Source organism: Myotis nattereri (assembly GCF_964212035.1).
Source record: "Myotis nattereri genome assembly, chromosome: 17".
Classification (NCBI taxonomy): domain Eukaryota; kingdom Metazoa; phylum Chordata; class Mammalia; order Chiroptera; family Vespertilionidae; genus Myotis; species Myotis nattereri.
The window spans coordinates 44,200,532-44,228,289 of NC_138092.1; the positions used below are offsets into that span (position 1 = coordinate 44,200,532).

A 27,758-nucleotide genomic window follows, 5' to 3' on the forward strand; every position below is an offset into this window, starting at 1 on the left:
GAAATAAGGGAGATGGTGTGCAGTGATGTATATAATACCTCTTTAGACAAGTTCCAGAGAATTCCTTTATTGAAACTAAGTTTTACCATGAAATTTCACATACATGATGGGGAATACATACCAATTACATGTCAGGAAAAAATACTTTAATGGTATTATTGTATAGCTGATTGGCTAATTCCAGTGGATCCTCATCTCTTACTGCTGCCATTATCTCCAGTATTTGACTAAAAACAAAAATAGTTTAAATTTCCAGTTACATATTCTGTTTTAAAGCTATTTATCTTTTTCCACATAAAGGATGATACTAGCACTTTTAATAAGCTTAAGCGGGTATCAAAGTTTTCAGCACTATCAGAAAGTTTAACTGCTAGGATATTTAAAATAGAGGAATTAGAGATTTCTGTGGTAGTTTTTGCATATAACTAAAGCCAAAAACCAATTTCAAATAAATTATAAAGGCAGCCTATATAATGTGTACCTCAATTAGGGAATTAACCTGGTAGAAATGAGTCCTTTTAAACTGTGGGTCATTACATACTCATTACTGGGTCATGGTAAGCTTTTAAAAAATTGAAAGTTACAAAAGGAAAAGTACAGTGCATGTAGGCAAGTACTATTTCATTTATGTATGTACACGTGTAATGCGTCAATGTAGGTCATTGTGGGGAAAGCCATCAAAATTTGAAAGCCACTGCTTAGAGAACTAGTAATAAAGGATAGCAAGAAACTGTGGCATGATCACTAGCACGATGAAAGCAAAGGAAGTTATTTACTCGGAATAATGTGTTTGGTAGGGGGGGAAACTGGGCTTTCTTTTCCTGTACTTTCCCCCCTGCCATACAGAGAATAGCTCAGGTGTTATTCTTTCAATTTCTCCCTAAAATAATTATCAATAATGTTTTCTAGCATTCTTATATATATAGATAGAATATTTTTATACATGAATTATATAAACATTTAAATAGTCTTTATCTTAAGCTTTTTGTTCCTTTTTATCAGTTTCTTAAATGTAAAACACCAAATGGTATTAGGGATGGAGATTAAAGATTAACTGGAACTTTATTCTGTAAAAGTAGCACAAAATGCTTGCTTAATTTGTATACTAAATGAACTGACTAAATTTTTGTTATCTGACAGTCAAAAATATGCTGAAAGTAAATCTGTTAACATTTAAATTGACACCAAAGATCCAATTTTCTTCGTAAATTGCAGAATTTTCCTCTATTAAGCTATTTGGAATTGGAACTTGCATAATACTGTGCAAAATAGATTCCTGATACCCTTCTCCTTTCCAGTCCTTTCTCCACACTGATAGCAGTTACAGCTTAAGAAAAAAGCTGCCATTTTCCCGTTTAAAATCCTTTGGGTCCTGATAAAATCTAAACTACTAAAGTTGGCACAGAAGAGCCCTCACAATCTGGCCTCACTCTACCTTCCCAGACTGATCACTTACTCGTGCATCCTACTTTCTGGCACCCTAACTCACTGTTCCCCTGGAGCAGCTAAGTCCTCTAACAGTCTGCCTTTGCTCAGCGTGTTTATCTTGGTCTGGCATAATTCCCAGTTAGTAAACAGTTGAAATGTCACTTTAGTTCTCTTATTTCCCCTCAAGGCGGGCAGTTGCTATGTCCTATGGTCCCAGTCACACATTCATACCTCTATAACACCACTACCAGCTAGAATTATACTTTTTATGTCTTATTTGTTCCAGAGGGAAGGAATCCTCGTCTGACTCAATTAGTGCCTTATCCGAAGTGCCTGGCACAATGTACCTACTCATTGGTGGATAGATGAGGGAAGGGGCTGTCTGGATTCTTCTATATAGCCTCAGTAAAATGGCATATGGCAAGACCTCCAGAATGTGCTTCAAGGAATTTATTTAGAAGGGAGATCTCTATACAAATAATTAAAATAAAGAACTGTTAATAGATGGAATTTGATTAAAACAACTTTGTAAGTAGGAATTTTAACTTGCCAATTAGACTATGGCAGGTGTGTTTTTGAAATGTGGCTTAAGCTTTTCAGTTTGCAAATGTTGATTTTCCCAAGCTCTGCTTATTCAGAACTGGTATTCATGGTTGTAGTTGCGAATCATGCATTTTTAGCTCTTCACTGTCGGCATTTAGAAACAGGTTAAAATTTCGTCTTGTAAATGTATAGCTAAAGTCAACAGGTATACTTAACAGTAAGATAGTATAGATTGCATCTTTATAACCATCAACAGGAAGCTTCATGAGAACGGAACTTAAACCAGGTAAGGTATTATATTCTGAATTTGCAAGAATGTACATTTCAGAAAAATTACAAGTGATTCCTTACTAAGCAGAATATATTCCTCACCCAGGGGTTTTAAAACAGTTAAGTCAGGGGTCCTCAAACTTTTTAAACAGGGGGCCAATTCACTGTCCCTCAGACCGTTGGAGGGCCGGACTATGGCTTAAAAAAAAAACTATGAACAAATTCCTATGCACACTGCACATATCTTATTTTGAAGTAAAAAAACGGGAACAAATACAGTATTTGTACTTGCATGTGGCCCGCGGGCCGTAGCTTGAGGACCCCTGAGTTAAGTTCTAAAGTATTTGCCAACACTAGCATGTTTAATAAAGCAAAAGGTCTTTCCAATATGTTTTGATAAAATTAATTCACTTTTCTGCCTGCTGAATTTAGCTCTGGCTTACTTAATACTCTTACCTGTTAAAAACTACTGGAAAAAAAAAATGCATATGGAAGGAATTGCTATTTAAAAGTAATTCAATATTAATTTTTGTGAATGTTATGTGTTCAGTTGCCTAAACTGGTAAACCACACTAGATTGATACAGTCTAGAGTTAAATTATGTACTTGTGCAAACAAAAGAAATCAGATGATGTCTCCATTAAAATGATGTAACAAACTTAAAGTTAAAATACCGTCTCCAGCTCCTCGATAGTTAGATGAGTAACAGAGCCCATCTTTTTCACATGTGTCTGTACATTATAATAAAAAAGATAAAGTTCTACCCCTCTTTTTGTTTGGAAAAAGGAAATTCTGATGTGTTATTTCTTAGGTTTATTCAGGTTTTTAAATCATTCAAAGTACAGACACCATTAAAAAGGTCTTAAGATTGCATTTTTATAACCATCAACAGGAAGCTGCATGAGAACAGAACTTAAACCAGGTAAGGTGTTCCTATATGGAAAGCATTAAGATCTTTTCCCTCTACAAAATGACAAGTGACCAAAATCACACGAAGTTCTCACTGCAGCAGTAAAACCACTGGGGTAGAGAGGATATAAAAAGAGGAGCTGAAATAGAGCAATTCAGGTGCAAATTCCTAAAAACCACTGCATTAAAATGGTTGTATTTGATCTGAACTTCATTTGGACTTCACCCAACTTTAATTATGTCCCTTGAGTTCTTTTTGTTAAGTGGCATTTGGTGGTTGGTTTTAATAGTTTTGAAGACCATGAAAACAAAATACTTACATTATATGGCAAGGTTCATTTCTGTCTTTCAAACAGTGTCCATTTTCCCATTTCTTTTTGGTAGGAAATGACGTTTTTACATATTTTGAACCAGCATGTGTACTTTTGACTCCACACCAAGGTGCATCTAGAATTAGCAAATACAAGTCTCTTCAGAAGTTTAACTTTTTGAATTATTTTTTTAAATGAACATTACCAAGCTAATACATAACCTCTAAAATATAAGTTATGATTCAGCTTCAAACATGGCAAAAAGCAACAGAAAGGTTCTAAGAAACACACAAGACAGAAATCTTAAACTGTACAAATTCTTAAATGTTTTTATAAGACTCACTTTTGTCCCCCAACCCCCATTATTGCTGATGTATGATATGCTTTTAAAAAAAGATCTAAAGCTAAAGGAAATACAATTGTAACATGAGAACATTTAGGTTAAACAAACTTCTGTATTGCCTCAACTGAATATAAAAATAGTAGCTTTGAATACTGGGGTTATTCAATAACCTGTTTCCTTAATTAAGAATTGTAATAGCTTACACATTCTATAAGCTATGTACTTTTAATGACCTCATTAAGTTTTCATTACTCCCCAAGGAAATAAACCTGATTTCTTCAGAATGGCTCAGCCTTGACTTCACAAAAAAAGTCCTCTTGTATAAAATCCTTGTGTTCCAGGGTAGAGATAAAAATGTTAGCTTCTAACCTTGTTTTAAGACGCAGCAGATTACTATCAGAAATTCTTAGACTAAACCAATTTGATTTAAATTAAAAGTATTGTGGAATTAAGTCATTGCAAAGAAGACATTGTGTAAAAAGTTCTGAATAGTTTTTTAAACCCTGAGCTAAAACTAGCTTAGTTAAGGCTCCTTGTTTAGTCATCCCCTTGTAAGTGCGAAGGCTTTCGTCAAATTTCTAAAATTGAGAAAATCACCTGCATAAATATTTTTCCATCAATTGATAACAACCCCAAAGGTTTTCTAAAAAATGTAACTGTTGAGGCTGTGTGCTGTTTTAAAATAAAACATTTGTTCAGTTTCCTTTAGTTCTTTTTTTGGAATGGGTTAACATGAAAAAGTTCTAAAAACAAACTTACCCGTCTCAATCATTAGTTTTTCACTAGGTACTGACTTCAAAACTTCCAAATTAGCCTCAGTTTTCAGTGAGCTTAAAAGACATTAATGTATAAAAGAAACAGGTGCATTTAATGACTTTTCATAGAACTTGTCTAAACAGATCACAAAACTAACTCAAAATCCCAAAACAAACTTTGGCTACAGAGGCAATATACCATTGTATTTGCCCATCCGTATTAAATAAAAGTTCTAACCGCCGAGGCTGAAAGTTTTTTTAAAGGGCTATTAGGCCATTGCCAGCAAGAAAAAGACCAGGTCCTGGGGTACGAAGCTTAAACCGCCAGCTGTAGTACTCGATGGAAAAGGCAACTTGTCAGCCATCCTAGAGTTGAGCATTCGTACACATCATGGTGGGGATAGGAGTTGTTTGAAAGAATTTACAGTGTCTATAGATCAGGGGTGGGAGGAGGTGAAACAGGGTCAGCTCTGGGATAGGCTCAGGGTCTTCCAGGAAGCTGTCTGTTCTGGGACTGGCTGTGGGTAATAGTTTGCAAAGTTCAAGCAGATGGCGCCTAGCTAGTCTCTTTTTAGATAATTGTGGAAATAGCCACAAGGTAGTTAATCCAAAATCCTACCAGACAACATACAGGAACGTGAGCAGTCTCGTTATCTGGCCTTGCAGTTGTTTACTGATTAGCCCCCTCCTGTTCTTCCTTCAACCTTCTGGCCTGTTGTGATTTAATTCAGGACATCTCAGAGTTTTCTCCTTGTCACTAACTAGCCTTACTGAATCCAAATTAAGATCTATTCCAACCAGATCCTGCCTTTGGGGAGGATACAGTAACTTCCTATGAGTAAGTAAAACTTTTTGTGGAATATTTCACTTTTCTGAGAAATTGACATAACTTAGAGTGGTATAGTCTAAACTTTCTCTTTCAGTTTCACCTGTTTTCCAGAAATCTACATTAGCAAAACTCACTTTTGTTTTTATACGTTTCCCTTTTTGGATATAATTTTAGTAGGATTTTAGGAGGGGTGGGAGTGAAATGTTTGTCTAGTTTACCATAAGTACCAGTCTTTTAATCAGTGTTCTCTAGAAGAAAACAGAATTATTTTCAGCCATCTTAGTACTTGGTCAATGTAAATATTTTCTAAAATATATTGATATGCTCAGTATTAAGGGGAAGCAGAGTTTGCCACTGCAGATATGCCTTTGGGCTATTATTTGAAGCTAGTTATTTTTAAGGAAAAACTTTTGACATTTCTCCCTAACTGCCTAAGACAGTGGTCGGCAAACTGCGGCCCCTTCCACAAAAGAGTGTGGCTCTTCCACAAAATACCACGTGCAGGCAGGCGCACATGTACAGTGCGATTGAAACTTCATGGCCACACTCAAGGAGCCAAAGAGCCGCGTGTGGCTCGCGAGCCGCAGTTTGCTGACCACTGGCCTAAGAGAATTTAGAAAGAGGATCTGCTCCAGTGAGGGAGCTATCATCATAAACAACAATAGTTTAATATGAACTAAGTGTAACAGAGGAACCTACTAGCAAGGCCCATCTGATCAAAGTCCTGTTGTATCCCATTGTTAAAGGCCCAGCAAACATTTGTTTACCAAACATTTGCTTTTCACCTCCATGGGAGCTGCTTTTCTCCCCTTTGTAGTCCCAAACCACAATTCCTCCCTTCTTAGCTCAAGATGGCTGTATCAGCTTCCTCTGTCCTCTGGTCTCATTCTCATGGAACTCCCATAAATACCTACGTAATAAGTTTGAATATTTTCTCCTATTTATCTCATATTAATTTGATTATAGAATCCAGGCAGAATAACTTAAAGGGTAGAAGGAAAATTAAATTTTCTGCTCCCACAGCTTGGATACTAAATTTAAAACTTGTCACCAAATCAACAATTTACATATTTTTTATCTCATGAAATCATGTCTGACTGATTTAAGACTTTTCCAACATGTATTCCATGTTTGTAAAAATGGATCAAAATACAGAAATGGGGGGGGGGGAGAGATTAACCAATGAACTTATGTGCATATATGCATAGCCCATGGGTAGACAATATATGTAGTGAGGGAAAAGGCCTTGGAGGGGGAGTGGATGACGGGGTCTAAGGAAGAACAACTGAGATTGTGTGTTCAAGTTTAAAACGTGCCCATTTTCTTGGGGGGGGGGGGAGGGAGCGGGGGGGAAGAAGGTTATAATTTAATCATTAGAAACCAAACTTGGTTATAGATAAATTACCATACTGCAGAAACTCAGATTAAGACTAAAATAAATTTCAAAATAAGACCAGAAATACTGACTCTGACTAAACGACTAATCCATTAATTCAGTTAATGTAGGGAGGAAAAAAGCTAAGTCTTTATAAACTTGAGATAATTTAGAAATATCTGAAACAGACTTATAGTTCAAATGGGTAGAATAAAAGCCGCCTACCCCCGTCTCTGGAAAGCCATCCCAAAATAACAAGGAAAAAAAGAAACAGCGTGTTTTTTATGAAACTAGAAGGCATTTCTAACCCCTAATCAAAATACATAGAGTAGAAAGTGGATGGAGAAATGATAACCTATATTTACCTGCTAAGCAACTTAAGTGTTATAGGCCTATAGAGAGAAATACTGAAGACAAACCAATTCACCCAAGAAAGTTCTAAGAACTGGAAGAACCAGGAAAAGACTGGGATAAGGCAGGGGACTGAAAGGGGGGGCTGTTTGAAAAGTGAAAAGTCAGAGAAAAGAGAAGATGGGACTCCCAGATTACTTTCTCATGAACTAGTGCAGAGATGATTACTTTTGCCCCCACCCAGGGAGAAAGAGGGAGGACGTAGGAGGGAGAGAGGTGTGTACAGTCTGGAGAATTTAAACCAGAGACTAGACTGGAGAGCAAGCACAGAGGAGTGCAGGTCAGGCATGGAACTGAAAATGGAGACTGCTTACTGCACAGCGAAATCCTCTCTGCAACCCCTGCCTGCTTCCGAACACAGGCACCTTTATGGATCTCCATCCCACTTTTCCAGCAGGGAGCTGAGGATCCTCTCGAGACACTGAACCAACTGGGAGGAAGAGCTCAACAAGCTGGCATTTAAGACTCCCTGCTGAGAATGTCAGTTGGCCACCTGACTGACTGGCCCCGTTGATAGGCTATCTCACCACTGAGCTTCCGATCAGCTTTTTTCCTTTTTTTAACTTTTACAGTATACAGGGAAGAACGGCCTGACATTTCAAGAAAGCCTCCATTGTGATAGAGACCAAAACAACAAAAGGGGAAAAAGGAACGCGGAGCATTTTTTGGCAAACAGAAAATAACTTTAAAAAACTGTAATTCTTCAGAGAGATGAGAAGATGCTGCAGAAAAAATATCAAATGAAAGTGTTTTTTGGTGTTTTTTTTTAAAATCCACTAGGCAAACTTTCAAGAGGGAAAAGTAGAGTAAATTCACTTTCAAATGTGTTCCATCAACACAAAAGGAATACATGGGATCTAAAAATAGTTCTATCAAAGAAACACTAGTCCTAACAAGCAGCAAGATGGAAGGGTCTGGAAGGAATGGAACAATCAGATTATCTAGACAGGTTTCCTCATAGGGAAAAACAGATAAAGGTATTTTATAAAGATGTTGCAAAGTGTAAGAAGCGTAGTTTTGAAGAAAGCCAAGTAAACGAAAGTATGAGGAAAGTTACTCCAGGAGAATAAAAAAAGTGGTACACCACATGGTTCAGCAGTCAACAATATACAAACATAATGAAAACATGGAATATGCATATAACCAAAAACTCTAAATAACTAAACTAAGGGGACTATGGAGGATAATGCAGGTGGGGGAACAGTATGGAATATGGACTTAAATGCTCATATACCTTCATGAGAACAGGTAAAGGGAATGAATGAGTAACAATGCATATAATTAGAAGGTGATAAACAGTAATGTGATTGCCTCTGGAAAAACTGATTCAGGGGTACAGGACATGCTGGAGAGTGTTTAAAGCCTCTTAGTACTACTGGACTTTCTCTTCCATAGGCATGTAGTCCTTCGCATGATAATTAACAAATTAAATAACTTAAAATACTAGAACATTTAAGTAAGTCTGAACTCTATAGCAAACAGGTAAATTTCATGATTCTATTTTCTAAGATTATAGTAAAAAAAAAAAATCAGAAAAAAAATTCTAAGGAAATTAAACACAAATGATGGAAAGTAATCTTATATTACTTTGCAATTTATTTAATGACCTACACTGACATCCTGTAAAAAGACACTGATGGAGGCTCACCAAATCTGGAAGAAAATGAGCCTGTATTGGGTGTGTGAGGTTTTAGTTTGGCATAACAGCAGAAAGGTCACTGAGTGAGGAGCCAGAGGACACAGGTCCTCACACTTTTGAGTTACTTTATACCTGTTTTTTAGCTTCTCTAAGCCCCAGTTAATTGACCTACAGAGATATAGATGATTATGTCATAGTATAACCTTTCCCCTGTGGTCAGTCATCACACACACAATGAACAGGTATGTTTCAAAGGGACAAAAATAACCTGAAAATAAACTGCATTGCTACAGAAAGCTAGTTGCTGAGCTCAACATAAAACTATTTTCCATTATTGGAACACATGGTAGTTTTTAATGTTCCAGCTTTAACTTGTAATAGTACTGTTTAATTTCCTACATAATTACTGAAATTTTCAGGCCAAGGTCAATGCAAAATACAAACTAACAAATTCGTATCATCATCAGCAATTCACTATAACAATTTAAGGAACCTGCTTAATATGTTAAAAAACAAAAAACAGAACCTACCAACCATTAAATCCTATATAGAGATCCAAGTCAACCAAAGCAGCTGCTATTTCCTTGGTACCATCAAATGAATGCACCTAAAGACATACAGGCATAATTCTATTATTTTAATTACTCTTCCCTTAATAAGATTTTCTAAGCAAAAATATAGGTGCATTAGGGTTTTTGGACCACAAGATTTCAAATGTGGTGGCCTCTACAATGTTTATTTTCAATTATAACCTGTCATCATCTCCAATTACATGAGATAAGAAGGAATTTGTTCGCTGCCTAAAATTTCTGCCTTGGTGGCCCCCTGTGGCTATCTCCACCGGCATTAGGGCATGTACACATTACAGCATGCATCTCCAGGAAGGAGAACTGGACTAGGGAACCACATTCTTAGGCAAAAGCATGAGAAAAAATTAGAAATGTTATAAAACTAGTAAAAATATATTTTTAAACGTTCAATTTTTTGGTTAGAAATTACTTTTAAGAGGCAAGTTTTAAGACATAAAGAGGTTGTAAGAATGTTGCTAAAACAATATTATATAGTTAATAATATCAGCTCAATAGGCAAAAAAAATTGAGAGGGCGTTTTTCTCCAAAGATATAGGAGGTAAGGTATAGTTTTCATAGTATTTATGTAATCAAAACCAGTAAAAACAACAACACTCCTTTAAACATACTTAGCCAGTGATATCAAATTAATACTGAGCCTAGAGTCAGAATACACTGGGTAACAAGTTTCTATACAACAAAACTATTAGATGCCCAAAAGGGTTTATTTTTATCCTCTGACTAGAAAACATAGCCTCAAACAGTATAAAAACATTTTAAACGTGACTCCATATAAACCATTTCAGAATATAACTAATTCTTTATTTGAAAATTTTTAATAAAAGTCAAAAATTTAAGTTGGATTTGCTGTTGCTGATACTTTTTTTTTTTTAACTATTATAGAATCATCCAAGTAAATTCTTATGTAGAAATAAAGTAAATGGGCTGAGAAGTAGAGCCTGAAGGTTCAAGTGCCACCAGTAATACCAAGAGCATTAATGAAAGCCTCTCTCAATTTCCAAGTACTATTCCTAAAGGATAAGTTACAGGGTCAGTAAATTGCAGATAAAAATGTGCACTGTAATATCTAATACCACAGCAATGCAAAAAGCATGCATATCACTAGTATGCATAAAATATGAGGCTAAGAATTTAAGAGCATAAATATGAAATTGTCAAAGCAGTGCAATGTGGGTATACAATTAGTGCAAAATGCTATTTCCTCTGCCTAGATAACAGGTTTTTTTTGGAGCCCAGTGAGTCTCTCCTGCAATTATGTATGAAAATTGACATATCTGAGCATTTTTCTGAGGCAGATTTTCAAAGGAGTCCATGATCCCCAGAATATTAGAAGTCACATGGATACTCGCGTTAAGTGGTGGGTAGGTAATATTTATGGGAACTGTCTCAAGATTAATGACTTAAGATGACCATACAGAAGTGTTTAGAGTAGAAGCAAATTACAGAAAGGAGAATGAGTCTCTAAGTCAGAGTAATAATAGTGAATACAGTTGAAAAGAAGTTAAGAAGGCAAGCCTAAGTGTTAAATTATTTTTAAGTATTATTAAAATTAATTTTGCTCAAATTTAAGAGTGTCTGATAGAAAAGGCAGAGTGAACAGAATTCTATACTCATTTTTGTACTTTGAAGACAGTAACTAAATTTACATGTCCTTCAGATAATGAGAGGAATCTTAGTAAGTTTATTGACCAATCTTAATAACCAAGAAGCTTTTTGCAGCATCTAGTAAAAACAACTCATACTTACTACTCCCCCTACACACCGATCTCTATTTCTTTTCATTATGTCTGTGAATTAAAAACAGAGAACTTTTAGCAAATAGTTGGATTTCTGCAAAACTTAGATTCTAAATATTATAGCTTTAACTCACCCAAAAATTCAGCATGTGAGTTTCGGCAGTGAAGAAACATGGGTAATTTTGTCTGATCTGACAGTTCAAACTGTTTTTCAAAATATCTGCATAATACAAAAGATTTTGTTAAAAATTTCATTTTAGCATGAGAAAAATAATTGTTAAATTATCTTTTTTAGTTAAAGGAATTTCCCTAGAAATTATTGGGCAAAGATACTAAGTTGAGACATTTAAAATATGCCAGGCTTAGTCAAAGGCTTTTACAACACACATCTTCTGGAAAGAGGTACTTCATTTTCTGGGATTACAAAATTTTAAGAAATGATTATTAACTACAGGGTAAATTAAGTAGTACTTTACTATTGATCACTAGAACTAAAGAGCTATAGAGTTTAAGTTTAGAGGTATAGGGTATTTCCCCAAATAATTACTTTTAACTAGCTGTCCAACCAAATCTCAGCAAATGAAGCAGACACCATCCTATAACCTGTGGGATCCCTTCCCTGCAGAATGTGTTTGGTGATGGAAAATACACGACCAGCCCCTTGCTCTGAGAGCTGGCTGAGCACCATCAGCAGGAGTCAGCTGACTCTAGTGAGAAGCCAGGCAGAGCTTTATTTATACTCAGTGTTTCTATGTGCTGTTGTATAATAAATTACTGCCACTGTACCAAAAGGATTCCCTTATAAACTAAATACAAGGAGCTGTTAAAGAGCACAAAAACTAAAATACTCTAAAATACTCCATTTTTCAGAAAAATGAAAATTACATAAAGTAGCAGCTCTGAATATTTTAGGTTTTCCAAGTGCCACATACCATTAACTCATCTAGCATAGCACAAGGGTTGGTGTCAGAGGTGGGTAGGACCTTGTTCAAGATCACAACACACAACATGGCAAACCTAGAACCCGAACTTCAGTGCTCCAATTCCAAGTCCCAGCCAAAACCAAAAGTCATGGTGTATCAAAGAAGCCTCTTCCTGGTCCCACAGTATAATATCCAGAGGATATAATGGGGTGGTGGGTGGAGGGGTGTTTTTTCCCTTCATTTTAGCAGTGTTCCCTCTCATTTTTCTTAATGGTCAAGTAGTTTTAGGTGAAACCAGGAGTTACAGACAAGAGGTGTCTTATTATTTTCCAAGGGGCTTAGCTCTTCGAGACCTCTTAATCTTGGGGAACAATTTCTCTGTGTTTAATTTAAATCTCTTTGGTAATATTTTCCCATATCTTGTCTCCTGAAGTGCAGAGCAGCTATTTTACTGAGTACCCCTCTATCTTTGAAAATGCTCAATTTCAAAATTAGAAACAAAAATATACTTTTAAAAGACATAGTCATCCTAAAACTGGTGGTCTATGTCTTTATTACCCAATGTTTAGGTTTTTAAACCACCTTTTAAACTTCTGCTGGGTTAGTATAAACAAAAGTATTTTTAAAGTGCTGAAATTTCAGTGTAGGAAACAGAAGGGAAACTTGAGGGGAAAAAAGATTTAAATCATTATACTAGTCATTATTTCCATAACCTCTAAATTAATTCAAATGTCAGCAAGTAAGTGTGCTCCAGTCATTCTGTGAACTTAGTGTGTGGCTTCTGGCTATGCACAGCAGGCAATATTCTCCACTTTCTGTGTTCTCCCCTCTACACTGAAAATATTTTTCAGCAGAATTCTATGTACTAAGCCACATGACCAAGCTGGAGACTTACAGAATCTAATGCTCAGCTTGGAAATTAGCCTGCCTATTACAGAGCAAGCAAAAACAATTTTCCAACCTATGTTAATTATTTATGTCCTCTTTTAAAATATTCATGAATAAAATGTAACTTTCCATACAAATTCATTCAATGACCAGGATCACATCAGATTTTATTCTAATTTATTAAAAAACGCTTAGAGAATCACATGAGTCTTCAACATAGTAGGTTCCGTTTTATTAAGGAAAAAAAACAAATAGCTCTTAAATTATCTTCACTCATCATAGAATGTGTCATATAAAAAAGTTTTGCTTCCAAAAATATGTTTCCATGTGGTTGTTGTGTTGTCTAGTGGTGCTATTGGGGCCAGAAGCACCAATGACATGAGAAGTTTAACCACTGAAGGGTCATTTTTCATAAAATTTCCTTAGGGGTCTGGAGGAAAATCTTCCGCTAGGCATTTTAGTGCTATCGTTACTTGAAATTAAATGTGGACTAAAAGCCACAAAAAGTTGAATTCTTTCAGTATAAAAAAGTTATGTAGCCAAGTTGTGGGCTCCTCGGACATACATAAGCAGTCCCAATAAAACAGCTGCTCAAGTAAGAAAATAGAATTTGTCTGATTACACTTAGCATACGCTCCACTCAAGTGTCCTGCTCATTCATCTCTGTCAGCTTCTGAACGTTAGAATTGCTACTTCTTTCCTTCAAAGAACACCTGTAATTCACAGTTCTAAATAGTTCTAAGTCTTATTCTCGCACCAGAGTCTCTGCCTCATGAGGCTTATCTTGGCTGAAAAGACACCAAAGTGGAGGAATTATGATCTCTGGGCTTAACTTAAGAAACCACTACAGATAACTGTTTTTTCTACTTAAATATGAATCTGTGAACTTAAGATTAAGTGAGCTGACCTACATGATATTTAAGAGAGATAAAGGGATTTAGTGATCCTGTGGGTAATCACATGAGCATCCTTGAAAAACACAGCAAATATTACGTCACTAATTAAATAGTTCTGACACAGTTATAAAGATTAGAGAACTGAAAGACTTCGAAGAACATTAATGTAATCCATCCGATGTCACTTGGTTATAAACCTTCACGCTCCAGGAATTCTGGAGCTTGAAGTCTGGGTGTGACAGAATCGCTACTCAATCTGATTCTTGCTATAGGCATTTTCAACTGGGTTGGACATATGGGCTGTTTGTGGTAGGGCAGGCAGTGAAGGGAGGGGGAAATATAATTTGGCATATATAATTTGAAAAATCCCTTCAAGCCACTGGCTTAATCAAGATCATATGACAAAATGGTTAATTAAATATTATGAGAGAAAAAAAATATTATGCTAGAGCTAGACAGTATCTTAAAGAATTTGATCCAGACTCCTTGCTCATGTATTAGCAACTAAGCAGAGGATTGTTTATTCTTAAATGGCCGTAAGGACAGATATTATACTTTATTCACATTTTTGACTATTGGGTTCTTAGCAGTTTCTGGCACATATAAGTCTCTAAATATCTGCGGAATGGTGGAATAACTAAATTAACCTCCTTTAGAAGCTCATTCTAATATTTTATCATCTAGACCAGTGGTCGGCAAACTGCGGCTCACGAGCCACATGCAGCTCTTTGGCCCCTTGAGTGTGGCCACGAAGTTTCAATCGCACTGTATGTGCGTGCCCACATGTGGTATTTTGTGAAAGAGCCACACTCAAGGGGCCGCAGTTTGCCAACCACTGATCTAGACAATTAAAACATTGTTTATGAAATTCAACAAAATGCACATCTTCAATTAAGCCTATGACCTAAAATTTTCTTTTCAGCCTCTAACACCTACACCAGTATGACAGGAGCTCCAACTAAAAGCTATAGGCAATAGGGCAGGGGTGGGCAAACTTTTTGACTCGAGGGCCACAATGGGTTCTTAAACTGGACCGGAGGGCCGGAACAAAAGCATGGATGGAGTGTTTGTGTGAACTAATATAAATTCAAAGTAAACATCATTACATAAAAGGGTACGGTCTTTTTTATTTTTAGTTTTATTCATTTCAAACGGGCCGGATCCGGCCCGCGGGCCGTAGTTTGCCCACGGCTGCACTAGGGTATATAGGAAGTCCCCAAAGCTTGTAAGCTTTGTTGTTTTCTAAGAAGACACCACTCTCAACATAGCTCTTAAGGATCCCTCTGCTCCAAAGTGACACTATCCAAAGCCCAGCAAGACTAAAATAAGTTTTCTGGCTTTGGTCCGATCGCTTTTTCATATCCTTTCTCTTAAATCATATCCCCCACAAATGAATACGATTCATTTCACTGGAATGGTTCAAGTCAAAAGCAACACAAAGCCTCTACTATATAAAACTCATCACTTATTTCTACCATTAAAATCAGATTATATGGCTAATCAATCAGGGATCTATCTAACCTTTGGTCCCTTAGGAATTACATGCAAGTATGCATGGCATTTGTTGCACTTAACTGTTGATATACAATGGAAAAGAAGAGAGCCTGATGCTTAAAGATACATATTCAGGATGATAAAAGCTATTTTTTTTTAAAAAAAAAACTAAGACTTTACAATCATTTCTAAAGTCAACAAATTTCCTTACTTGAGCTGAGTATCTTTGGGACAAAACTGTAGTCGGTCAAAATCTTCAAGACAAAAAAGAATAATTACTCATGACTTGTACAAAACAAATCAATTATAGTTTCAAGGTCACTCACAGAGTTGGGTTGGCACTTACCGAGTCCACATTCCCCTATTGCTACAACTTTCCCCTTGTTGTTTTCAGCAAGATTTAGCAACTCCATTAAGTAAATATCGGGGTTATTCTTTTCAAATTCATCACATCTTGTAGGATGACATCCAACTGTACTGAAAAACATATCTAAGCACAAAATAATGTCCTAGGATTATTTTTAAACTATTTTTCATATTTATATTTCATATGCATAAATGAGACTATAGATTAATTTCAACTGGTTAATTTTTAATAGCCAAAAACTATTCAAACTATTAGAATTGCATTAGTTTAATCATATAAAACTTTTTGGAATACTTTAACAAGGTAGGGCATGAAGATGAAAATTGCCTTAACATATTGATAAAAATAATTAATGCAACTCTTCCCAAAGCTCAGCCCTAGCCAGTTTGGCTCAGTGCATAGAGCATCGGCCTGTGGACCAAAGGGTCCTGGGTTCAATTCCGGTCAAGGGCACATACTCTGGTTGCAGGCTCCTCCCCAGCCCAGGCCCTGGTTGGGGCTCATGAGGAGGCAACCAATCGATGTATTTTTCTCACATGGACGTTTGTGTCTTTCCCTCTCTCTTCCACTCTCCCTAAAAAAATCAATGGAAAAATATCCTCAGGTGAGGATTAACAACAAAAAAACCAAAGCTTGGTATATACTGAGCCTTGTAGAACAGAAAATGAAACAATTGTAGAATTAAATGTCAATAAATTTATCTTTTATAGTCACTGTTCATGTGTTATTTCATGTATTTAATAGTTAAAATGTATATTCCTTCCCATTAATAAGGGTAACTTAAAGAGGTGGAAGGGGGAATTTGTTTTTCTAAATAAAAATAAAGCTCACTTATCTGGAGGCCATACTTTTTGATAGTTTGCATAGAACACAAATATGAAGCCAAAAGGGTTTTTGAGTGGCTTAAGGTGCAGCTGAACCCATGGGAAAGGTGTGGAGCCTTCCTGTGACTCTGAGCAGATGTTTACATAAAGAGGGAGGCAGAGCTTTGAAAGCCGTGAGGAAACAGGTACACGGAGAGGAGTGGAAGAGGGCTGACATCGGAGATCTGAGGATTTTTTTAAACATATCTGTTTGGGGATAAAAAGTATGGAAGACAATATTCTCATCACCTAAAAGCTCTGGAAAGATGACTTCTTTTATGACCTTAATCACTATGAAAAAGTAGCAGTGGATCCTGAAGCGATTTCCATAAACAATAGCTTTTAATAAGCCAGTTATTTTGAAAAATAATGTAGAATACCTAATTTTTCAGTGTCCAATAGATAAAGCAAACCACACACCCCAAAAAAGGTTAAGTAAATGAATGCTGGATAAAGGAGGTATTTTATGTAATTAAGATTTCTTTAGGAACCAATTCCAAAATTTCATAGATTTTAAATAACTGCAGAATGTATGAACATCAAGTACAGGATGGATTATGTAGTACAGTATTACTTGCACAGTGGTCTACATAGTAAATATTTAATAAATGATTTTTCACAGCTTAGGTTAAAAAAGAGCAAATAGCAAGCAATTCACCTTAAACACATTATAACATATACAGAAAAATTCTACATCAGGAATATTTGAGGTTAAATTATATACCTGGTGACCTTAATTCTCATTAACTGAAATCTTAATCCTTATTAAGTACAATCCTTAAGTTCTATGCCAATGGGCACTTTGAACTTTTCATCATAATCATGTCCCATTGAAATCAGTCTATTTTCCTGTTGCTTCTACAGTCATGATCCATTGTATTGTACCTGAAGCAGTTCTCAGAAAGATTTCTTCAAAATAACTTAATTCATATTTGCTTTTGGTAAAAGTAATATGAGGATACCATTTGTTTGTGCCAAATGGAGTGCATCTTTACTGTCTTGTAGATTTCCACCTGTAATCATAAACTGAAATAGAAATAAAATAAGCCCACTTTAACAAGGTATCAGCAATTGTTCCACAAACATGCCTTCCCATTACTGCTTTTTTCCAGAATGCTTTTATCTCTCACTGTCACACACCTCCCATTCCTTTAAAATTCAACTGAAGGATCATCTCCTATATGTAGAGTGGTCCCTGTCTTCTACTCTCCACGCACAGACACACAATACACAGAATTCATCACTCCCACCTACTGAAATGCATTCACATGTCTGTCTTTCCTATTAGACCATGAGTTCCTTGAAGGCAGAGATCAGGTTGTGAAACACTGCAAAAGACTGAATAACGAAAGATCTCTGGCAAGCTAATCAATGTAGAGGCAGTAGCCACCAAGTGTGCTGATACCGCACCACTACAGACCTCTCTAAAATAGCAGGCATTGTCCTAATCAAATTATTACTAAAAAACTGTCCTCTCAGTTACTTGAAACGGTATACCTACATACTATAAAAACTAGGCTTGGTGACAGATACATGTCTTATTTATGATTGCTTACCTCAATAAATACTAAAGTATGCCATAAAATGAATGTATTTAAGGTTGCCTCTTTAGGCGCCTGGTATTTCAGACGGATGTTGAAAAAAATTTCAAAGAGATTTTGCTATTTCTGAATGGAAGAACTAACTATCCATGAAGCTTGTGTCATTTAAACTGCTGTGAACAGAATATGTGGACATACTTTATTTCATTAACTTGATAATATCACATATTAACAGTATATACTCAAAAAAGGCAAGTGTGATACTGGCTTTTTCCCTTCTATTCAGCAGTATTTTAACCAAAATTTAGTTTTTTTTAAAAAAATCTCAATAGTAATAAAAACTAGATGTTACCTTTTTAACACCAATTTGGACAGCTCTCTGTATTACATCCTGTAAGTCATCTGTAAAAGATGAACCCCAAAGTAAGAGGGCCTGGTAAATAAAACTCCATTTATCTATAAGTCTCATTTACTAAATCAAAATCAAATCAATACTATTTAACAAGTATTTAACGTATAAGAATAGAGTGTGATAATCTTAGAAAAAGAAACCCGTATAAGGCAAACTAGATGAAGTTATTCATTTATTTGTATTTTTATTCTGTTGGCCAAGAGTATAAAGTGACAAAATTCAGAGGTTCAAACTAAAGATGAATTCACTGACTACAATTTGAACCATTTGCTTTGAATTTCAAACTTGTTGGTAGATCTTGAAAAATAGAAATCATTAAGATTATTTTTACTATGGCTTTTTAGAGTACATCTGGGCAATGCCCCCCAAAATATAGCATCTATTTTAAAATTTTAGTTAATGCCGTATTTCTATAATTACTATCCCCATTGAAGAAGGTTAATTTTTTATTTTCTCTGACAGTTGTTTTTTGCTTTTTTCCTAAAATTGATTGTTAAGTAACAAACTTTTGGGGGAGATCAATAGTAATTACTCAGCTCCCAGAGGCCTGTAGCAAAATTAAACAATTATGTCATAAAAACCTATTTCTTAATTTCATATTTAAGCAACAAAGTAAATGTGATTGGAATTCAATTACTATTACTTCTAGAATAGCTACAAAATATAACTTAGACAAAGAATTATCAACTTAGTGAACGTATATAAGTAGAGAGGTTTTACTAATTATTATAAACTAGAATAATACTGATATTGATCACTATAACACTTATTTCATACACACACATATACAAATATATACACCCAGTCATAAAGCACGAACTCTGAGTGCTAGGAGGCGAAAAAAAAAGCAGAATGTAATTGATTCAGTTTTCTAACTATACTATGTAAATAACATCTAAACTTCTAAATGCAGTAGGTAAAATAAGTTTTGAGGTAAGGTTAAGGAAAACTAACATCTTTCTTTGTTCAAGTGACATCTAGCATTTCCTATATTTAAAGCTTTCACTTAGTATCAAGTGAGATTAACTTCTGACTGAGCATGTGAAATGTGCAATTCCATACCATCCAGACCCACAAAACCAGTTTCCTATTTGTACTTACATAATGACAAATATAGTAATTTTCTGAGGCAATATGCACAGGCTAGTTTATTGGAGAAATTAAAAAACTTGTCACCATCATTTCCTGCTTAGTCACGTAGCTGACGTAAGCCTTTTAAAAATGAACTTGATGTGACAAATAGAAGCCATTTTGTTTTTGGCTAGGCTTTCCATCAGTCGTTGAGGTACTACTCTTCCCACCTGCACTGCAGATGTGTAGGGTCTAGCAGGACTGGGCTGGAAAGGGGAGAGGCAAGACAGAGGACTGCAGTGCACCGCCCCCTAAACCACATTCCCACTTAGTCACCCCCTGAAATGTTTTAGGAAAACCAGACATACTAATGTTCAACTGGACATTGTTTTTAAATTATGTCCCTTACTGTTCGATTGCCTGGAAGACTAAACATCAGCTACCGTCTGGCTTTTCTGCATACGGTTATGCAAAGTCCTAGATTCGAAATTATAAACGTCTGCAGATAAGGGCTTGCTTAACTGTTACAACAGGTGCATTGTAAGTGTTCACTATCAGTTTACCAATGTAGCTTATAGGTGTTTCACTTTGTTTACAGTTTATCCAAGATGCATAGTAATATTTCAGTTGTGAGAGTGGCTTATGCTTTTCTAGGTCTCCTTGAGGCAGACTATTTATCTTCATAGAGAAACTGTTTACCTCAATAAAACATTTACCTTGATGCTTTTGAACCCCCCTATAAATTCCTCTGAATACAGGATCTGTCAAGTTGATACCAATATCTGCGGAAAGCAAAAGAAAAATAAATGATTAATCATAAAGAGCCTCTATGTGAAACCTGTTCTTTAAATAAAAGTTCATACTTTTCATCCTCACATTCATTCACTTCAACAAAATCTGAGTGCCTGCGGCTTGCCAGTCACTGTGTCACTGTGCTAGACACCTGGGCTCCAAGATGAGAGAGCGATGCCTGCTGTGAAGAAACTGGGAATTGGGAAGGCAGACCCACCGACAGACAGTAAGAAACGTTCCAAGCAGACACTGGCACTGTGGGCCACAGACGAGGAACCCCGACCTAGTCTGGGAGCTGGCCCAGAGGCCTCCAGGAGAAGCGGTCCCAGAACGGAACCTTAGAGGCTGAGTTAGTTACCCAGTCCAAGCGGGGAAACCGCAGACAGGAGGAAGCAGCAGGAGCAGAGCATCGGGTGTGAAACAGCACAATGATTAGGGAGAACGACAGGCCATTCTAGCTGCTGGAAAAGGTGTAGGGAAGGAGTGACCAGAAAAGGCCAGGCTCAGCTGTTACAGACACTTGTCTTTAAAGTGTCAGATGCAGCAAGAAGCACTGATGGCTTTTAAGCAAAAGAGTAAGGTTTGCACTGTGAACATGTCATTCTGGAGTCTTTGTGGAGGGAAGGGTTTGAAGGGAGCAAGGAGTCAGGATAGCTGCTTGAAACGGGTAAGAGCTCCCATTTACCACGAAGAGGACCTGGATGAGGGTAATGCAAGCAAAGATGCAGAGAGAAGAATAAATTGTTTATTTCCTTTACTCATCAAATATTTAGGAAGGCCAACTCTGTGCCAAATAGTATGGTAAGGGGTTAGGGAGCACAGAAATGAGTAAGACCCAAGACTCGGTCCCGCCCTCCAGAAATTTATATAGGAACTACAAATATAACTGTGATATAATAAACTACACTGTAGCAACAGAAGGCAAGAAATGTTTATATTCATTGCTGTATCCCTAGAACAGTGATGGTGAACATATGACACACGTGTCAGAGGTGACACGCGAACTCATTTTTTTGGTTGATTTTTCTTTGTTAAATGGCATTTAAATATATAAAGTAAATATCAAAAATATAAGTCTTTGTTTTACTGTGGTTGCAAATATCAAAAAATTTCTATATGTGACACGGCACCAGAGTTAAGTTAGGGTTTTTCAGAATGCTGACACGCCGAGCTCAAAAGGTTCGCCATCACTGGCCTAGAACCCAGCACAATGGTTGTGTGAAAATAATATAAATGGAGCCACTTCAAAATGGAGTCAGAGCAGCCATCCAGAGGAATTGCCTTGCACACCTTACTCCTCAAACTTTGGGATGTTTCAACTGGACAAAATAACTTTTGGGCTGGGCCAAACAATGGTATGTTCCAATTAACTGATTACAAAGTTAACAGGAAAGCAGAAATCCTGATAGTTCTTTAGAATTAGTACCACCATGTGGAGCTAAAGAATAACTTACTTGCGCCTATAGAAATTCCCTCCTTAGCTCATTAACACCAACAGAAATTCCTTTCTTCTGTCCCCTTACCTTTCTCACAATTATCCCTGGCCTTCACCCCATAATTGTAAACTATTTAGGTTTCTGCCTGAATCAGTGTTTCCCAGAAGTGCAATTCTTTTTTAACTCAAATAAGTGCTTGTTGCCTCTCATCTTGGCTTTTCATTTAAACACACATTGTTAGCATGGGAGCACAAAAGGAGGCAATAACAGCTCTGGCAGTATGATGAGAAAAGCTTCACAAAAGAGGTCATCTTGAAGCTAAAACTAGTGGAAAGGGCATTCTGCACACACATGTGTAGGTACAAGCCTGGAAGAAATTCACTGAGCCTGTAGAGCAGTGTCCTCAATGGAGAGCGATTCTGCAGAACCTCTTCTCCTAACTCTCCCCCAGCCCATAGCATTTAGCAACGTCTATATTCATGTCTAGTTGTCACAACCGGGAAAGTGCTACTAGCATCTAGGCTTCAGGCCAGGGATGCTGCTAAATATCCTACAAGGCAGACAGGCTAGCCTCGCACAACAAATAATTATCCGACCCAAACAATCAAGTGCTGTTCCTGATAAATCCTGCTGCAGAGGACAAGAGAACAAGGGGAAGAATAAGACATGAAGTCAGGTTGTGATGGGCATGGCCAACAACAATGTCATCCTTGGTTAAAATACATGCCCTTTAGCTTTTAGCACGAGGACAATCTCCAAGTTTGTGGAGAGACAGCTGCCCATCAGTAGACCCTACATTGTTTCTGCGGAGCTCCAGCTTCGCTTCAGCACATTCTCACGCTGCTTCAGCCAGCTAGCCCTCCGTGTGCTCTGCTGCTCCAACAGTGAGACAGAGCTTGCAGGATGAAAGGAGTCTGGGTAATTCAAGAGACTAGAGAGAGTATCACACAAGAGAAAAGCACAATGCAGAAAACTTCAAAGATATGCAAAAGCATATGTCAGTGGAGGGTGGGAGATGAATTCACAACAGGCACTATTACAGTAAAGGGCTGTTAACACACAAATATCAAATACTATAAAATACAAATTCATTGAGAATGCCCAGATCACAGAAATTAGCACCTATTTTCTTTTCATAAGAACAGGAAATAAGATAGGGAAGGGGCAGAGTGGGAAAGGAAACCCTGGGAAGAGAGAAGGGGCCTTTCTGCCTAGAACAGCCTTGGACAAACTACGGCCTGCGGGCTTTTCCAGCCCTTTTGAAATAAATAAAAAAAAATAAAAAAAAAAAAAGACCGTACCCTTTTATGTAATGTTTACTTTGAATTTATATTAGTTCACACAAACACTCCATCCATGCTTTTGTTCCGGCCCTCCGGTCCAGTTTAAGAACCCATTGTGGCCCTCGAGTCAAAAAGTTTGCCCACTCCTGGCCTAGAATGACCCGTCACAGGAGTCAGTCTAGTCATCCACCAGGTGATCAGTAGGAGCACTGAGCCCATCTGCATCTCTAGCCCATTTTCCCTTTGTGCAGCGAAGAAATTAGAATTTGTCCAAAGCAATCTTTTCCTAGAAACAAAGTGAAAAACAAATGAAACCCAAACCAAGCAAATTTAGCAAGTACACTTTCTGATACTAATTTCAAAAGTGAATTAAAGATTAGCTTGGAGGCTCAATTATGAAACCTTTCCAATTTCCAAGTCCTTGTCTCAACCCCTAATAGGAATGGATGCTAAACCCTTTTTCAATGCTTACACTGGGGCCATTTACAGGTGATCCCACTTCCCCCTACAGCCCACCTCTTCCCAATATGAGTCAGTCTTTCAGGCCCTAAGTCTCAGCGTACTTCAAAGATCTACATTCAGCTTTGGACCCAAGTGAGCATTGGGCTGTAGCGATAGACTGCACAGCCACCAGTTTCTTCCCTTTTCTGCAAGAATCTCTTGTGAGCCCTGGCTGGTTTGGCTCAGTGGATAGAGCGTCAGCCTGCGGACTGAAGGGTCCCAGGTTCGATTCCAGTCAAGGGCACCTGCCCGGGTTTCGGGCTTGGTCCCCAGTTGGGGGCGTGCAGGAGGCAGCCAATCAATGATTCTCTCTCATCATTGATGTTTCTATCTCTCCCTCTCCCTTCCTCTCTGAAATCAATAAAAAAAATATTTTAAAAATCTCTTGACTTATAGCCCCAAGCTTTTTTCTTTCTGACATATGGTTTGTCTGAGGTGTATTCCTCAGCCTGTAATTAGAGCTGCTTTCTACACTTTGATGAATAGGCTCCATTACCTTAGTTAAGTTTGATGAATGCGTTCAAAACATGCCACCCCAAAATATGCAGCTTTGGCATATTGGGTTCTTTGAGCTGAAGGCACTTGAGAAATAGAAGGTGCGGGAAAGTTTCTCTCATCTCCCCCTTTCCAGCTAAAAGGTCATAAAATTTCCCATAAAAAAAGGTGCCCTTCCTATACCAGGAAGAGGACATTCTTACCACCAGAGACTGAAAGTCAAAGTCATAATGTCTCTATACAAACAAACCCAAAATAACCCTTATCTTCTATTAGCTTCCCCTTGTAGTTCCTGGCCACTGTTCCACAATTTAAGTCCCTCTGTCTCACCACATCCTCACTTAAGCTTTTGGGCCTAACAGCTTCTTTGAGTCTTCATTTTCCATTTGAAGATGCCCATACACACGAAAAAATAAAATTTGTATGTTTTCTCCTATTAATCTGTCTTATGTCTGTTTAATTCTTAGGGCCAGCCACTGAACGTAAGAGGGTAGAAGGAAGTTTTTCCTCCCCTACAGAGGCAAATATCTTCTTTTTCTGGACTCTCATTCACTTTTGTTTCCTATAAGAAGTTCTCTTTATATTGGATGGCCTCTGTGCCTCCCACTCCCCACCCACCTACTCACCTTATTCACCAGCAAGCAAACACCTGCAGGGTGATTAAGATAATTAACAAGTTGCCCTGGCCAGGTAGCTCAGTTGGTTAGAGCATCCTCTCAATTCACCAAGGTTGCAGGTTTGACCCCATGTCAGGGCACATACAAGAACCAACCAATGAAAGCATAAATAAGTGGAGCAACAAATCCATGCCTTCCCTATCTCTCTCTCTCCCTTCCTCTTTGTATCTAAAATCAATCAATAACTAAAGCCCTGGCCGGTGTGGCTCAGTTGGTTGCCAGTTCGATTCCCAGTCAGGGGACATGCAGGAAGCAGCTGATCAATGTTTGGCTCTCACAGTGATGTTCCTCTCTCCCCCTCTCCTTTTCTCTCTAAAAATAAATTTTTTAATTATTTATTTATTAAACATATTTTTATTGATTTCAGAGAGGAAGGGAGAAGAAGAGAGAATCACTGGCTGGCTGCCTCCCACACACCCCTACACACCCCTACACACCCCCTACTGGGGATCGAGCGCACAACCAGGGCATGTGTTCTGACTGGGAAGTGAATTAGAGGTCGACACCCAAACACTGAGCCACACCGGCAGGGCAATAAAAATTATTTAAAACAATAAAATCAATAAATAAAAATAATTAACAAGTCAACATAAAGGGAACCACAGAATGTTCAAAATTATCCTCTAAAAGTATTCAATCTCCAAGCAAGTCCCAAGAAATAAAAATACAAGCAGGAACTGCAGTTCGGACAGAATGGGCTGTGGAGTCGGAATTCTGGCATCAGGACTAATTAGCGAACGACTGTGGGTAAATCAGCAGGCCTCTGGGCCTGTTTCCGCACTCGCAAGGGAGGCATAGAGTTCCTCCTTTCCAGGATGAACTGAGGCTCAAACTGGAAAATGACCCTGAAAGCATTTTACAAACTGAAAGTTATAGAACATAACTGTTATTGTTATTATTATTATTATTATTATTATTATTATTACTGAGTGCAGTGCAGATTCTGTAACACGCCAACCACAAATGGAATTTTGGTCAACATTACCTATTCAGGCATACCTCATTTTATTGCGCGTCACAGATGTTGTGTGTTTTACAAATGGAAGGCAAGACCCTCCACCAGAAAGTGTTCGACTCGCTTTACTGTGGTGGTCTGGAACCGAACCCACAATACCCGCTGGGTCGATGCCTGCACTGTCATCCCACCCTAAGTGATTAACCTCCCAATCCAAGACTGCATCATTAAGCAGCCAGATGTAAGTCAATCTGTTTATGCTCAGACTCATGCTGCAACCACGGGGGGGGGGGGGGGGGGGGCAGTCAAAATGCTATTTAACTTGGTCAGAATCTTTTAAATTGAAAAGTTCCTATCAGAAGTATGTCTGGTATCGATAAACTAAAAAAAAGTAAAGAAATACTGTATGGCCCTAACCGGTTTGGCTCAGTGGATAGAGCGTCGGCCTGTGTACTGAAAGGTCCCAGGTTCGATTCCAGTCAAGGGCATGTACCTTGGTTGCGGGCACATCCCCAGTGGAAGGTGTGCAAGAGGCAGCTGATCGATGTTTCTAACTCTCTCCCTTTCGCTCTGTAAAAAATCAATAAAATATATTTTTAAAAAAAGAAACACTGTATGAAAATCAGTTTCTATCCAGCTCCAGCCAAAGACAATAAACATCTTGAAAAACTAAGTGAGAGATAGAACTGAGACGGAATGACCAGAATTTAATAAAGGCAAAGTGAAGAAGGACTACTTGTGATTTGGGGAGGGAGGGCATTGAGGGACTCATGTTTAGTAGCATGTCACCTTACACGGATCAGTCATGTTTCTTTTCCATTTCTCTCTTTCTTTAGCTAGCTTTAAAAGCAGTACCAGCTTTGCTGTTAAAAATTACTCCCAGCATTAATGAGTTTTATTCCTCAAAACAAAGAGTGAAAAAAAAAAGTTTGCAACCCAAAGAAAACCACATTTCCTCACTGTGTAGGCTCAGTGAATCATGTCTTACCACTGTCACCTACAATCTAGGGATAGAGAGGGACAGCAAATGGGGCATTTTTAAATTGTTTTAGACTTGCTTTGCCTTTAGATAGCACTTCACGCTCACAGAAAATACAGAACAGTAGAGAACAAGCCAGACACCACCACATACCAAAGAGACCAGTGGTTCTCAACCTTCCTAATGCCGCGACCCTTTAATACAGTTCCTCATGTGGTGGTGACCCCCAACCATCAAATTATTTTCGTTGGTACTTCATAACTGTAATTTTGCTACTGTTATGAATCGTCATGTAAATATCTGATATGCAGGATGTATTTTCATGGTTACAAAGTGAACATAATTAAAGCATAGTGATTATCACAAAAACAGTATGTAATTATATATGTGTTTTCCGATGGTCTTAGGCGACCCCTGTGAAAGGGTCGTTCGACCACCAAAGGGGTCGCGACCCACAGGTTGAGAACCGCTGAAAGAGCCAAATCACAAGACAACCAGCCAAGAAACTCCTCTCTATGCACAGGAAAACAGCTCTGCAAGACACTGGAGTCCCAGTCCTCGCTCATCCAAGCCCCGCAGGGTCTCCTAAGTGCCGGGCAGGAAATATTCTTACCCCTCGGGTTCCTGCCGCCACGGACCGGGGAAGCGGCGGGAGGTGCACGTAGCAAGGGGGAGACTACAGTGACTCGCCTCTCTTGTTCTTCAGTAGCTGTGCTTCCTTTTTCCTTTTTATTGATTACACACACGTCATAAGGAGCACAAATCGTAACGGCGCCACGCGAGAACTTTCACAAACAAGCGCACCTTGAAGGCAGCACCCACGCCGAAGAGCGGGCAGGACCGGCGCCCAGCGGCCTCGGGCGCCCTGGCACCTTCCGAAAAGCCACAGCTCATGCTGGGCCTGTGGACGCGGCGAGCGGCGCCCGGGGGCAAAGATCCCAAGGCCCGGAAAACCAGTTTCTTACCCACGAACTTGTAGCGACTCATGACCGCGGCGCCGGGCTCTCCTTGGCGGAAGCGGAAGTGGCGGCGGTCGCCCCGCCCTT

General features: G+C 38.0%; 1 protein-coding gene across 7 annotated transcripts; it reads right to left on the minus strand.

The window, feature by feature from the left end:
* Positions 1-45: 45 nt before the first annotated feature.
* Positions 46-27,740, minus strand: TATDN1 (TatD DNase domain containing 1). Of its 7 annotated transcripts, none has more exons than XM_081111417.1 (12): positions 27,678-27,740; positions 20,311-20,376; positions 18,464-18,513; positions 17,456-17,596; positions 15,687-15,830; positions 15,552-15,594; positions 11,274-11,359; positions 11,150-11,190; positions 9,344-9,420; positions 4,564-4,634; positions 3,471-3,597; positions 46-227 (listed from the first exon to the last, which is right to left on the minus strand). In XM_081111417.1, the coding sequence occupies exons 5-12, from the start codon at positions 15,826-15,828 to the stop codon at positions 125-127; spliced, it is 690 nt and encodes a 229-aa protein (XP_080967543.1). In that variant the 5' UTR covers positions 15,829-15,830; positions 17,456-17,596; positions 18,464-18,513; positions 20,311-20,376; positions 27,678-27,740; the 3' UTR covers positions 46-124. The 7 variants fall into 7 exon arrangements, with proteins under 7 accessions (XP_080967543.1, XP_080967540.1, XP_080967545.1 ...); XM_081111414.1 differs by having other exon boundaries at positions 17,533-17,596; positions 27,678-27,725; XM_081111419.1 differs by having other exon boundaries at positions 17,533-17,596; positions 27,517-27,703.
* Positions 27,741-27,758: the final 18 nt, after the last annotated feature.

Coding starts and splice junctions, on each gene's coding strand:
- TATDN1 (XM_081111414.1), bottom strand. CDS start 27,699: ATGAGTCGCTACAAGTTCGTGG. Junction 18,514..20,310: donor GGGGGTTCAAAAGCATCAAG/GTAAATGTTTTA, acceptor CATCTTTTACAG/ATGACTTACAGGATGTAATA. Junction 3,598..4,563: donor AAAACTAATGATTGAGACGG/GTAAGTTTGTTT, acceptor TGCTAATTCTAG/ATGCACCTTGGTGTGGAGTC.